Source organism: Salmo salar, chromosome ssa22, assembly GCF_905237065.1.
Source record: "Salmo salar chromosome ssa22, Ssal_v3.1, whole genome shotgun sequence".
Lineage (NCBI taxonomy): Eukaryota > Metazoa > Chordata > Actinopteri > Salmoniformes > Salmonidae > Salmo > Salmo salar.
In genome coordinates, this window is record NC_059463.1 from 63,650,442 (window position 1) to 63,666,038 (window position 15,597).

General features: G+C 40.8%; 1 protein-coding gene across 2 annotated transcripts in view; it reads right to left on the reverse strand.

Moving 5' to 3' along the window:
* Positions 1-345: 345 nt before the first annotated feature.
* The window catches only part of pparg (peroxisome proliferator-activated receptor gamma), a 93,815-nt gene continuing 78,563 nt past the window's right edge, over positions 346-15,597 (reverse strand). For both annotated transcript variants that reach the window (XM_014168482.2, XM_045705117.1), the window contains exons 8-9: positions 7,009-7,124; positions 346-3,641 (exon numbers count right to left, since the gene is read on the reverse strand). In XM_014168482.2, coding sequence (XP_014023957.2) covers positions 3,510-3,641; positions 7,009-7,124 — 248 coding nt within the window. In that variant the 3' untranslated portion in view covers positions 346-3,509. The remainder of the gene's footprint in view (positions 3,642-7,008; positions 7,125-15,597) is intronic.

Genomic DNA, 15,597 nt, shown 5'->3' on the forward strand with positions numbered 1-15,597 from the left:
ATTGAAGCCATGAGATGTTTATCTTGTGTCTAGTTCAGCAGAGTTCAGTAACGTTGTAACACAACAGGGTGTGTCATGGGGAGACACATTATAGAGCTGATGTAATGGCTGTAAAATAGCTTTGCGTGTTTAGACTGCACGAACACTTCCAGCTCTACAACATGGCAGGAAGCATTTAGGGATTAGATGTAGCATGATAACGCATAGTGGGAAGCCATTATGGCCCACCTCATGTTAGCATGATAACAAAATTCTCCTAATATCATGTTTGTCTGATAAAAATCTGGTTACATCTTTTTAAATATTTTTCTCCAGACATAATGGTGATTAATAAATTATGAAAAAGAGACATAGAAAATATTTATTTACATATTTTGACAAGTTTCAAGAGTCTACAAACTGTTTTTTTAAAATGCAAAAAACAGTCCATTTGCACTTTGAAAATAAAAATGTCTGTTTCAACAACAAAAAATAGTAGCAAATATCATCAAAATCTGAAAAATACTGTATTTGAAATACAACAAGTACAGCATTTTATACTAAGGTGTATTTTGTATTTATTTATCCATCTACGCATGTACAAAAATATGTATTTATTTATATGGCTTTTATTTCACACATTCATTGTATACAAAATACAAATTACAGCTGGCAAATTATTCAAAATATCATATGAAGCACAATATAGTATATTTATCTTACATAATGAGCTCACACCCTATAGAAACCCTATAGAAACCCTATAGAAGCACTAGAAACCCTATAGAAACCCTATAGAAACCCTATAGAAGCACTATAGAAACCCTATAGGAACACTATAGAAACACTATAGAAACACTATAGAAACACTATAGGAACACTATAGGAACACTATAGGAACACTATAGGAACACTATAGAAACCCTATAGAAACACTATAGAAACACTATAGGAACCCTATAGAAACACTATAGAAACCCTATAGAAACACTATAGAAACACTATAGGAACCCTATAGAAACACTATAGGAACCCTATAGAAACACTATAGAAATACTATAGGAACCCTATAGAAACACTATAGAAACCCTATAGAAACACTATAGAAACACTATAGGAACCCTATAGAAACCCTATAGAAACCCTATAGAAACCCTATAGAAACACTATAGGAACCCAATAGAAACCCTATAGAAACCCTATAGAAACCCTATAGAAACACTATAGAAACACTATAGGAACACTATAGAAACACTATAGAAACACTATAGAAACACTATAGGAACCCTATAGAAACACTATAGAAACCCTATAGAAACACTATAGAAACACTATAGGAACCCTATAGAAACACTACAGAAACCCTATAGAAACACTATAGAAACACTATAGGAACACTATAGGAACCCTATAGAAACACTATAGAAACACTATAGAAACACTATAGAAACCCTATAGAAACACTATAGAAACACTATAGAAACCCTATAGAAACCCTATAGAAACCCTATAGAAACCCTATAGAAACCCTATAGGAACCCTATAGGAACCCTATAGAAGCACTAGCAACCCTATAGAAACCCTATAGAAACACTATAGAAACCCTATAGAAACCCTATAGAAACCCTATAGAAACACTATAGGAACCCTATAGAAACACTATAGAAACACTATAGAAACACTATAGGAACCCTATAGAAACACTATAGAAACCCTATAGAAACACTATAGAAACACTATAGGAACCCTATAGAAACACTACAGAAACCCTATAGAAACACTATAGAAACACTATAGGAACACTATAGGAACCCTATAGAAACACTATAGAAACACTATAGAAACACTATAGAAACCCTATAGAAACACTATAGAAACACTATAGAAACCCTATAGAAACCCTATAGAAACCCTATAGAAACCCTATAGGAACCCTATAGGAACCCTATAGGAACCCTATAGAAGCACTAGCAACCCTATAGAAACCCTATAGAAACACTATAGAAACCCTATAGAAACCCTATAGAAACCCTATAGAAACACTATAGGAACACTATAGGAACACTATAGAAGCACTAGAAACCCTATAGAAGCACTATAGAAACCCTATAGAAACCCTATAGAAACACTATAGAAACACTATAGAAACCCTATAGAAACCCTATAGAAACACTATAGAAACCCTATAGAAACACTATAGAAACACTATAGAAGCACTATAGAAACACTATAGAAGAAATATAGAAGACCTATAGAAACCCTATAGAAGCACTATAGAAGCACTATAGAAGCACTATAGAAACCCTATAGAAGCACTATAGAAACCCTATAGAAGCACTATAGAAACCCTATAGAAACACTATAGAAACCCTATAGAAACCCTATAGAAACCCTATAGAAGCACTATAGAAGCACTATAGAAACCCTATAGAAACCCTATAGAAACCCTATAGAAACACTATAGAAGAAATATAGAAACCCTATAGAAGCACTATAGAAACCCTATAGAAACACTATAGAAACCCTATAGAAACACTATAGAAACCCTATAGAAACACTATAGGAACACTATAGGAACCCTATAGAAGCACTAGCAACCCTATAGAAACCCTATAGAAGCACTATAGAAACCCTATAGAAGCACTATAGAAACCCTATAGAAACACTATAGAAACCCTATAGAAACACTATAGAAACACTATAGAAACACTATAGAAACACTAGCAACCCTATAGAAACCCTATAGAAACCCTATAGAAGCACTATAGAAACCCTATAGAAACCCTATAGAAACACTATAGAAACCCTATAGAAACCCTATAGAAGCACTATAGAAGCACTATCGAAACCATGTGTTGCAGGTGAGTCAACTGAGATCAGATCTGACAGGTGGACCTGTTACCTAGTGTAGCCTATCTGGTCCTATGGGGATAAATCTTTAAGACACTTACATCTTGATATTATAGATGTGTTTGTTTATAAACTCTGTAATGAACCTATATTAATTTGTAATGAACAGAATCTATCACCTACATACAGCATAACATATATTAATTGGTGGTGGTGATATGCTCATAATAATCACAGTGTTTTTTCCTTTTCAACAGTGCCAATAGGACCATCTATCACGTCAGACAGGTTAACATCTCATTCTGCCAGGTAACTACTAGTCCCTAATATAGTATTCCAATATTTATTATTTTACCTTTATTTAACTAAGCAAGTCAGTTAAGAACACATTTTTATTTACAATGACGGTTAACTGCCTTGTTCAGGGGCAGAACGACAGATTTTGACCTTGGCAGCTTGGGAATTCGATCCACCAACCTTTCGGTTACTGGCCCAATGCTCTAACCACTAGGCTACCTGCCGCCCCAATATGCCTCCTCAGTGGCATCAATAGGACTAACACATCCATATGAAGTTTTCAACCGGTGTCTTTCCGTTACCTTGGATGAAAAACTATTTCATATAGTGCGCAAAAGTAGTGCACTATATAGGGAATAGGGTGCCATTTCATATTGACCCTACTAGTAGAGGTCTCTCATGATCTCCTGCAGCAGTGGGTGGAGACACATGTCCACTTCAGTCTTCTTCAGTAGCTGGATTAGGTGCACGTGGTCTGTTACTATCTGCCTCAGGTCTGTCATCTTCTGCAGAACCTAAACGATACACAATTTGTTTCATTTGTTAGGAACCTTTTATACACAGCCAACAAATTAAAACGATCAAATACGTCTTTTTTTTTAAAGGCAGAAGACAGATCCCAAATGTACAAACACAGGAAGTTGATTTGAGAGCAAGGGAACACCCACAGGAATAGATTTAGAACTCTTTATAGTATCAGAACTAGAATTAGAACCCATTAGAGTATTCTACAGTATATCTCCAGAACCCATTAGAGTATTCTACAGTATATCTCCAGAACCCATTAGAGTATTCTACAGTATATCTCCAGAACCCATTAGAGTATTCTACAGTATATCTCCAGAACCCATTAGAGTATTCTACAGTATATCTCCAGAACCCATTAGAGTATTCTACAGTATATCTCTAGAACCCATTAGAGTATTCTACAGTATATCTCCAGAACCCATTAGAGTATTCTACAGTATATCTCCAGAACCCATTAGAGTATTCTACAGTATATCTCCAGAACCCATTAGAGTATTCTACAGTATATCTCCAGAACCCATTAGAGTATTCTACAGTATATCTCCAGAACCCATTAGAGTGTTCACCCACACCTCGTCTCACAAAGATCTCCAATTTGGACTCCAGACCAAAGGAAAAATGTCCACTGGTCTAATGTCCATTGCTCGTGTTTCTTGGCCCAAACAAGTCTCTTCTTCTTATTGGTGTCCTTTAGTAGTGGTTTCTTTGCAGCAATTTAACCATGAAGGCCTGATTCACGTAGTCGCCTCTGAACAGTTGATGTTGAAATGTGTCTATTACTTGACCTCTGTGAAGCATTTATTTGGGCTGTAATTTCTGAGGCTGGTAACTCTAATGAACTTATCCTCTGCAGCAGAGGTAACCCTGGGTCTTCCATTCCTGTGGCGGTCCTCTCCAGTACCCATAATCCAAGTCGATATATATTCACGTAATAATAAGGACCACACCCACAAATTGGGGAAAACAAACATTCACCCCCAGTGTAAAAGATACGACTTCGCAGTTGATTTTTTAGTAAAAAGCTGCTGTGTTGTTCAATGTACATGTAACCAGGTCAAAAATCACGACCTACGGATCGCAACGCTCCCACGTAGGCAAATAGAGCCTGGGAGATGAGCCCCGTGGCTTCAGGGTATTCTACGTGGGAGAGTGGGAAATGTGGGGACGCGGTGTCCAAGTAAGCTGTGTGTGAGAAAAATATTTCATCTGTACAAGACATTTAACTTGTTTACTAAATCAAATCAAATTTATTTATATAGCCCTTCTTACATCAGCTGATATCACAAAGTGCAGTACAGAAACCCAGCCTAAAACCCCAAACAGCAAGCAATGCAGGTGTAGAAGCACGGTGGCTAGGAAAAACTCCCTAGAAAGGCCAGAACCTAGGTAGAAACTTAGAGAGGAACCAGGCTATGAGGGGTGGCCAGTCCTCTTCTGGCTGTGCCGGGTGGAGATTATAACAGAACATGGCCAAGATGTTCAAATGTTCATAAATGACCAGCAGGGTCAAATAATAGTAATCACAGTGAACAGTGAACTATAGTCCATTTGTAACTCCACTCACTACTTGTAGTTGTATACTCTGTAACTCCACACTACTTGTGGCTGTAAAGTCCGTTTGTAACCCATTAGACTATTAGAACTAGAATCAGAACAGAGTATTAGAACTATAATTAGAACCCATTAGACCATTAGAACTAGAATCAGAACAGAGTATTAGAACTAGAATCAGAACAGAGTATTAGAACTAGAATTAGAACCCATTAGACTATTAGAACTAGAATCAGAACAGAGTATTAGAACTAGAATCAGAACAGAGTATTAGAACTAGAATTAGAACCCATTAGACCATTAGAACTAGAATCAGAACAGAGTATTAGAACTAGAATCAGAACAGAGTATTAGAACTAGAATTAGAACAGAGTATTAGAACCATTAGAACTAGAATCAGAACAGAGTACTAGAACTAGAATCAGAACAGAGTATTAGAACTAGAATTAGAACAGAGTATTAGAACTAGAATTAGAACCCATTAGACTATTAGAACTAGAATCAGAACAGAGTATTAGAACTAGAATTAGAACAGAGTATTAGAACTAGAATTAGAACCCATTAGACTATTAGAACTAGAATCAGAACAGACTATTAGAACTAGAATCAGAACAGAGTATTAGAACTAGAATCAGAACAGAGTATTAGAACTAGAATTAGAACCCATTAGACTATTAGAACTAGAATCAGAACAGAGTATTAGAACTAGAATTAGAACAGAGTATTAGAACTAGAATTAGAACCCATTAGACCATTAGAACTAGAATCAGAACAGAGTATTAGAACTAGAATTAGAACAGAGTATTAGAACCATTAGAACTAGAATCAGAACACAGAGCATTAGATTAGAATTAGAATCCATTTTAGTATTAGAACTAGAATTAGAACAGAGTACTAGAACTAGAATCAGAACAGAGTACTAGAACTAGAATTAGAACAGAGTATTAGAACTAGAATTAGAACCCATTAGACTATTAGAACCAGAATTAGAACAGAGTACTAGAACTAGAATTAGAACCCATTAGACTATTAGAACTAGAATCAGAACAGAGTACTAGAACTAGAATTAGAACCCATTAGACTATTAGAACCAGAATTAGAACAGAGTACTAGAACTAGAATTAGAACCCATTAGACTATTAGAACTAGAATCAGAACACAGAGCATTAGATTAGAATTAGAACCCATTAGACTATTAGAACTAGAATCAGAACAGAGTACTAGAACTAGAATCAGAACAGAGTATTAGAACTAGAATTAGAACAGAGTATTAGAACTAGAATTAGAACCCATTAGACTATTAGAACTAGAATCAGAACAGAGTATTAGAACTAGAATTAGAACCCATTAGACTATTAGAACTAGAATCAGAACAGAGTATTAGAACTAGAATTAGAACAGAGTATTAGAACTAGAATTAGAACAGAGTATTAGAACTAGAATTAGAACAGAGTATTAGAACTAGAATCAGAACAGAGTACTAGAACTAGAATTAGAACAGAGTATTAGAACTAGAATCAGAACAGAGTACTAGAACTAGAATCAGAACAGAGTATTAGAACTAGAATTAGAACAGAGTATTAGAACTAGAATTAGAACAGAGTATTAGAACTAGAATCAGAACAGAGTATTAGAACTAGAATCAGAACAGAGTATTAGAACTAGAATTAGAACAGAGTATTAGAACCAGAATTAGAACCCATTAGACTATTAGAACTAGAATCCGTTAGAGTATTCTACAGTATATCTTCAGAACCCATCAGAGTATTTTCTACAGTATACTGTATATCTCCATGGTAATACCTTGGCGAAGAGCTGCAGGGAGTCTGGGTGGTTGAGTTTCAGTTGGAGCTCCAGAGAGTGGAGGACTGTTTCCTGTAGCTCCTCAATGGGCTTCACATTCAGCAGGCCTGGACGATCTACACACACACACACACACACACACACACACACACACACACGATGTGTCAGCTTGAGGCTTTCAGCACAACTTGTTTAATGCAGGACTGAGAGCTGAGGTTGCTACGCTTTATCTTGGCCAGGTCGCAGTTGCAAATGAGAACTTGTTCTCAACTAGCCTACCTGGTTAAATAAAGGGTCAGGGTTATATATATATATATATATATACACTGCTCCAAAAAATAAAGGGAACACTTAAACAACACAATGTAACTCCAAGTCAATCACACTTCTGTGAAATCAAACTGTCCACTTAGGAAGCAACACTGATTGACAATAAATGTCACATGCTGTTGTGCAAATGGAATAGACAACAAGTGGAAATTATAGGCAATTAGCAAGACACCCCCAATAAAGGAGTGGTTCTGCAGGTGGGGACCATAGACCACTTCTCAGTTCCTATGCTTCCTGGCTGATGTTTTGGTCACTTTTGAATGCTGGCGGTGCTTTCACTCTAGTGGTAGCATGAGACGGAGTCTACAACCCACACCAGTGGCTCAGGTAGTGCAGCTCATCCAGGATGGCACATCAATGCGAGCTGTGGCAAGAAGATTTGCTGTGTCTGTCAGCGTAGTGTCCAGAGCATGGAGGCGCTACCAGGAGACAGGCCAGTACATCAGGCGACGTGGAGGAGGCCGTAGGAGGGCAACAACCCAGCAGTAGGACCGCTACCTCCGCCTTTGTGCAAGGAGGAGCAGGAGGAGCACTGCCAGAGCCCTGCAAAATGACCTCCAGCAGGCCACAAATGTGCATGTGTCTGCTCAAACGGTCAGAAACAGACTCCAATGAGGTGGTATGAGGGCCCGACGTCCACAGGTGGGGGTTGTGCTTACAGCCCAACACCGTGCAGGGCGTTTGCCAGAGAACACCAAGATTGGCAAATTCGCCATTGGTGCCCTGTGCTCTTCACAGATGAAAGCAGGTTCACACTGAGCATGTGACAGACGTGACAGAATCTGGAGACGCCGTGGAGAACGTTCTGCTGCCTGCAACATCCTCCAGCATGACCGGTTTGGCGGTGGGTCAGTCATGGTGTGGGGTGGCATTTCTTTGGGGGGCCGCACAGCCTTCCATGTGCTCGCCAGAGGTAGCCTGACTGCCTTTAGGTACCGAGATGAGATCCTCAGACCCCTTGTGAGATCATATGCTGGTGCGGTTGGCCCTGGGTTCCTCCTAATGCAAGACAATGCTAGACCTCATGTGGCTGGAGTGTGTCAGCAGTTCCTGCAAGAGGAAGGCATTGATGCTATGGACTGGCCCGCCCGTTCCCCAGACCTGAATCCAATTGAGCACATCTGGGACATCATGTCTCGCTCCATCCACCAACGCCACGTTGCACCACAGACTGTCCAGGAGTTGGCGGATGCTTTAGTCCAGGTCAGGGAGGAGATCCCTCAGGAGACCATCTGCCACCTCATCAGGAGCATGCCCAGGCGTTGTAGGGAGGTCATACAGGCACGTGGAGGCCACACACACTACTGAGCCTCATTTTGACTTGTTTTAAGGACATTACATCAAAGTTGGATCAGCCTGTAGTGTGGTTTTCCACTTTAATTTTGAGTGTGACTCCAAATCCAGACCGCCATGGGTTGATAAATTGGATTTCCATTGATTATTTTTGTGTGATTTTGTTGTCAGCACATTCAACTATGTAAAGAAAAAAGTATTTAATAAGATTATTTCATTCATTCAAATCTAGGATGTGTTATTTTAGTGTTCCCTTAATTTTTTTGAGCAGTATATATATATATATATATATATATATATATATACTGCTCATATACATATATATATATATATATACATATACCTACCTGGTTAAATAAAGGTGAAATAAATAAAAAATAAAAATAAAAGGAGTGTTGGGTAGGGTAGAGTAGAGTACCAGGAGCATTAGGTAGAGTACCAGGAGTGTTGGGTAGGGTAGAGTACCAGGAGTATTGTGTAGGTAGAGTACCAGGAGTGTTGGGTAGGGTAGAGTACCAGGAGTGTTGGGTAGGGTAGAGTACCAGGAGTGTTGGGTAGGGTAGAGTACCAGGAGTGTTGGGTAGGGTAGAGTACCAGGAGTGTTGGGTAGGATAGAGTACCAGGAGCATTGGATAGAGTACCACGAGTGTTGGGTAGGGTAGAGTACCAGGAGTGTTGGGTAGGATAGAGTACCAGTAGCATTGGGTAGAGTACCAGGAGTGTTGGGTAGAGTACCAGGAGCATTGGGTAGAGTACCAGGAGTGTTGTGTAGGATAGAGTACCAGGAGCATTGGGTAGAGTACCAGGAGTGTTGGGTAGGATAGAGTACCAGGAGCATTGGGTAGAGTACCAGGAGTGTTGGGTAGGGTAGAGTACCAGGAGTGTTGTGTAGGATAGAGTACCAGGAGCATTGGGTAGAGTACCAGGAGTGTTGGGTAGGATAGAGTACCAGGAGCATTGGGTAGAGTACCAGGAGTGTTGGGTAGGGTAGAGTACCAGGAGTGTTGGGTAGGGTAGAGTACCAGGAGTGTTGGATAGAGTACCAGGAGTGTTGGGTAGGATAGAGTACCAGGAGTGTTGGGTAGGGTAGAGTACCAGGAGTGTTGGGTAGGATAGAGTACCAGGAGTGTTGGGTAGGATAGAGTACCAGGAGTGTTGGGTAGGGTAGAGTACCAGGAGCATTGGGTAGGGTAGAGTACCAAGAGTGTTGGATAGAGTACCAGGAGTGTTGTGTAGGTAGAGTACCAGGAGTGTTGGGTAGGGTAGAGTACCAGGCAAGATGGTCCCCCATATATACACTTTGTATGTGGAAACCCCTTCAAATTAGTGTATTCAGCTATTTCAGCCACACCTGTTACTGAGAGGTGTATTTGTATTTGATTTAACCTTTATTTAACCAGGAAGGGCTCATTGAGACTTGAAATCTCTTTTTGAAGAGTGTCCTGGCAAAGATTGGCAGCACTAAGTCATTACACAATTACAGACAGACATGACAAACTCCTGGTAATCTAGTAAAAAACCATAGAATTCATAGGAGTATAACAAAATCATAAAACAGCAAATTAAAAACATTGACAGATCAGAGAATCAGCCTCAAAATCCTTCGTCAGTGATTTAAAACACCAATCGGGACGAGTTCTTCCAGTTTAAAAGTATTTTGTAAGGCGTTTCCAAGGCGATGGCGCAGAGTAAATAAAATCCCTTTTACCAAATTCAGTTCGGACATTTGGAATAGTTAGCAGGATAAAGTCCTGAGAACAAAGGAAGTACCCACCACATTTCTGAACAATAAAAATGCTCAAATAAAATGGTAGTAAACCCAAAATGGCTTTGTAAATATAAGTATACCAGTGACTGAGCCTACAATTGACTACAGAAGGCCAGCTAGCCCCGGTATATAAAGTAGAGTAGTATAAGATCGAGCACACAGCCATGCAATCTCCATAGACACACATTGGAAGTGGAATGGCCTTACTGAAGAGCTCAGTTTTTTTTTAATAAATAGTATTTTGCCATTAATTAACTAGGCAAGTCAGTTAAGAACAAATTCTTATTTTCAATGACAACCTAGGAACAGTGGGTTAACTTCCTAGTTCAGGGGCAGAACGACAGATTTTTACCTTGTCAGCTCAGGGATTCGATCTTGCAACTTTTCGGTTACTAGTCCAACGCTCTTACCACTAGGCTACCTGCCGCCCCAGTGACATTCAATGTGGCACCATCATAGGATACCTTCTTTCCAACAAGTCAGTTTGTGAAATTTCTGCCCTACTAGAGCTGCCCCGGTCAACTGTAAGTGATGTTATTGTGAAGTGGAAACTTCTAGGAGCAACAATGGCTCAGCCGCGAAGTGGTAGGCCACACAAGCTCACAGAACGGGACCGCGTAGTGAGTAAAAATCATCTGTCCTCGGGGTTGCAACACTCACTCCCGAGTTCCAAACTGCTTCTGGAAGCAACGTCAGCACAAGAACTGTTGGTCGGGAGCTTTATGAAATGGGTTTCCATGGTTTCCATGGCCGAGCAGCCTAAGATCACCATGCGCAATGCCAAGTGCCGGCTGGAGTGGTGTAAAGCTCACCGCCACTGGACTCAGGAACAATGGAAAGACGAGTAAGGAATCACTCTTCACCATCTGACAGTCCGACGGATTAATCTGGGTTTGGCGGATACCAGGAGAACTCTACCTGCCCGAATACATAGGCCCTTTCCTGTTTCAGCATGACAATGCCCCCATGCAGAAAGAGAGGTCCATATAGAAATAGTTTGTCTAGATCGGTGTGGAAGACCTTGACTGTCCTTGCACAGAGCCCTGACCTCAACCCCATTGAACACCTTTGGGATTTATTGGAACACCGACTGTGAGCCAGGTCTAATCGCTCAACATCAGTGCCCGACTTCACTAATGCTCTTGTGGCTGAATGGAAGCAAGTCCCCTCAGCAGTGTTCCAACATCTATTGGAAAACCTTCCCAGAAGAGTGGAGGCTGTTATAGCAGCAAAGGGGGACCAACCCTTACCCTAACCCTTACATAACCCTAATATAAAACTAAACCTAAAATAACCCTAACCCTAATATAACCCTAACCTTAACATAACCCTAATATAACCCTAACCCTAATATAACCCTGACCATAATTCAACCCTAATACAACCCTAACCATAATTCAACCCTAATATAACCCTAATATAACCCTGACCATAATTCAACCCTAATATAACCCTAATATAACCCTAACCATAATTCAACCCTAATATAACCCTAACCATAATTCAACCCTAATATAACCCTAACCATAATTCAACCCTAATATAACCCTAATATAACCCTCCTGTTCCTCTAATATAATGGTTAGGGTTAACACTAACCCTAACACTAACCCTAACCCTAAAATAACCCTAATATAACCCTAATATAACCCTCCTGTTCCTCTAATATAATGGTTAGGGTTAACACTAACCCTAACCCTAAAATAACTTAATTTAACCCTAATATAACCCTAATATAACCCTGACCATAATTCAACCCTAATATAACCCTAATATAACCCTAACCATAATTCAACCCTAATATAACCCTAATATAACCCTCCTGTTCCTCTAATATAATGGTTAGGGTTAACACTAACACTAACCCTAAAATAACTTAATTTAACCCTAATATAAACCTAATATCAAATCAAATCAAATTCTATTGGTCACATACACATATTTAACAGATGTTATTGCGGGTGTAGTGAAATGCATGTGTTCCCAGCTCCAACACTGCAGTAGAATAACAATTCACATACAATACACACATCTAAAAGTAAAATAACGTAATTAAGAAATATATAAATATTAGGACGAGTAACATCGGAGTGGCATTGACTAAAATACAGTAGAATAGAATACAGTATATACATATGAGATGAGTAAAGCAGTATGTAAACATTATTAAAGTGGCCAGTGATTCCATGTATATAGGGCAGCAGCCTCTAAGGTGCAGGGTTCAGTAACCGGGTGGTAGCCGGCTAGTCTGATGGCCTTGAGATAGAAGCTGTTTTTCAGTCTCTCGGGTCCCAGCTTTGATGCACATGTACTGACCTCGCCTTCTGGATGGTAGCGGGGTGAACAGGCAGTGGCTCGGGTGGTTGATGTCATTGATGATCTTTTTGGCCTTCCTTTGACATCGGGTGGTGTAGGTGTCCTGGAGGGCAGGTAGTTTGTCCCCGGTGATGCGTTGTGCAGACCGCACCACCCTCTGGAGAGCCCTGCGGTTGCGGGTGGTGCTGTTGCCGTACCAGGCGGTGATACAGCCCGACAGAATGCTTTCAATTGTGCATCTGTAAAACTTTGTGAAGGTTTTAAGTGACAAGTCAAAATTCTCTAGCCTCCTGAGGTTGAAGAGGCTCCGTTGTGCCTTCTTCACCACACTGTATGTGTGGGTGGTCCATTTCAATTTGTCAGTGATGTGTATGCCAAGGAACTTGAAGCTTTCTACCTTCTCCACTGCAGTCCTGTGAATGTAGATGGGGGGTGCACCCTCTGCTGTTTCCTGAAGTCCACAATCATCTCCTTTGTTTTGTTGACATTGAGTGAGAGGTTGTTTTCCAGGTACCACACTCCCAGAGCCCTCACCTCCTCCCTGTAGGCTGTCTCGTCATCGTTGATAATCAAGCCTACTACTGTTGTTTCGTCTGCATTTAACACCATAGGGTACCATGGTGTTGAATGCTGAGCTATCGTCAATAAACAGCATTCTTACATAGGTATTCCTCTTGTCCAGATGGGATAGAGTAGTGTGCAGAGTAACGGCAATTGCATCGTCTGTGGGTCTATTGGGGCGGTAAGCAAATTGAAGTGGGTCTAGGGTGGCAGGTAAGGTAGCGGTGATATGATCCTTGACTAGTCTCTCAAAGCACTTCATGACGACAGAGGTGAGTGCTACGGGGCGATAGTCATTAAGTTCAGTTACATTTACCTTCTTGGGTAGAGGAACAATCGTGGCCATCTTGAAGCATGTGGGGACAGCAGACTGGGATAGGGAGAGATTGAATATGCCCGTAAACACACCAGCCAGCTGGTCTGCGCATGCTCTGAGAACGCGGCTAGGGATGCCGTCTGGGCCGGAAGCCTTGCGAGGGTTAACACGTTTCAATGTTTTACTCACATTGGAACCGGAGAAGGAGGGGCCACAGTCCTTGGTAGCCGGCCATGTTGGTGGCATTGTTATCCTCAAAGCATGCGAAGAATGTGTTTAGCCTGTCCGGCTAAACTGGCTGGTTTTCTTTTGTAGTCTGTGATTGACTGTAGTCCCTGCCACATACGTCTCGTGTCTGAGCCGTTGAATTGCGACTCTACTTTCTCTCTATACTGACGCTTAGCTTGTTTGATTGTCTTGCGGAGTGAATAACTACACTGTTTATATTGTGCCATATTACCAGTAGCCTTGCCGTGGTTAAATGCTGTGGTTCGCGCTTTCAGTTTTGCGTGAATGCTACCATCTATCCACGGTTTCTGGTTAGGGTAGGTTTTAATAGACACAGTGGGTGCTACATCTCCTGTACACTACCTTATGAACTCAGTCACAGTATCTGTGTATGCGTCTAAATTATTTCCGTTAGCTACCCGGAACATATCCCAGTCCACGTGATCAAAACAATCCTGAAGCGTGGATTCCGATTGGTCAGACCAGCGTTGAATAGTACGAAGCACGGGCACTTCCTGTTTGTGTTTCTGCCTATAGGACAGGAGGAGCAAGATGGAGTCGTGGTCAGATATGCCGAAAGGAGGGCGAGGGAGGGCCTTGTAAGCATTCCGGAAGTTTGAATAGCAATGGTCGAGAGTCTTAGTAGCTTGAGTAAGACAGTCAATATGTTGATAGAACTTTGGCAGCCTAGTCCTCAGATTTTCTTTGTTAAAATCCCCAGCTACCAATATATCCCCAGCCTCAGGATATGTGGTTTCCAGTTTGCATAAAATCCAGGGAAGTTCTTTGAGAGCCATCGAGGTTTCAGCTTGAGGTGGGATGTAAACGGCCGTGGCGATGACGGAGGATAATTCTCTTGGGAGATAATATGGCATTTAATTGTGAGGTATTCTAGATCGGGTGAACTGTATGTTCCTAGAATTACACCATGTCGTTAATCATGACAGACACCCCTCTGCCCTTCTGCTTCTATGAGAGATATTTATTCCTGTCTGCGCGATATACTGAGAATCCTGCTGGCTTTACCAACTCCGAAAGAGTATCCCGAGAGAGCCATGTTTCCACGAAACAAAGTATGTTACAGGCCATGATGTCTCTCTGGAAAGGAATCCTTGCTCTAAGCTCATCAACTTAGTTATCCAAAGACTGAACATTAGCGAGTAATATATTCGGTGGCGGTGGGTGGTGTGTGCGCCTCTCCTCCTGTTTTGGGTCAGCCTCTGGAATAAGTTAAATTGCTCTGGGGAGAGTAAACAAAGGATCTGCTCCAGGGAAGTCCTGGTCGTAATGCTGGTAGTTCTGGTGAGTTACCGCCGATGTAATATCCAATAGTTCTTCCCGGCTGTATGTAATAACACAAAACATTTCCTGAGCTAATAATGTACAAAATAGTACATAAAAAACGAAATATCGCAAAGTTTTCTAAGAGCTAGTCGCGATGCTGCCATCTCCGTCGGCGCAATCTAACTTCAATCCACTTATGTAGTATGCTGCCACCTTCACTTACTATATACAAAATAATGCCAACTCCACTTGTGTACTACGCTGCCAACTCCACTTGTGTAATATGCTGAAAATGTCACTTAATATATGTAATATGCTGCCAATTTCACTTAATATATGTAATATGCTGCCAACTCCACTTAGGTAATATGCTGCCAACTCCACTTACTGTTTGTAATATGATACCAACTCCACTTATGTAATATGCTGCCAACTTCCTTTGCGTAATATGCAGCCAACTCGGCCTACTGTAATATGCAGCCAACTCGGCCTA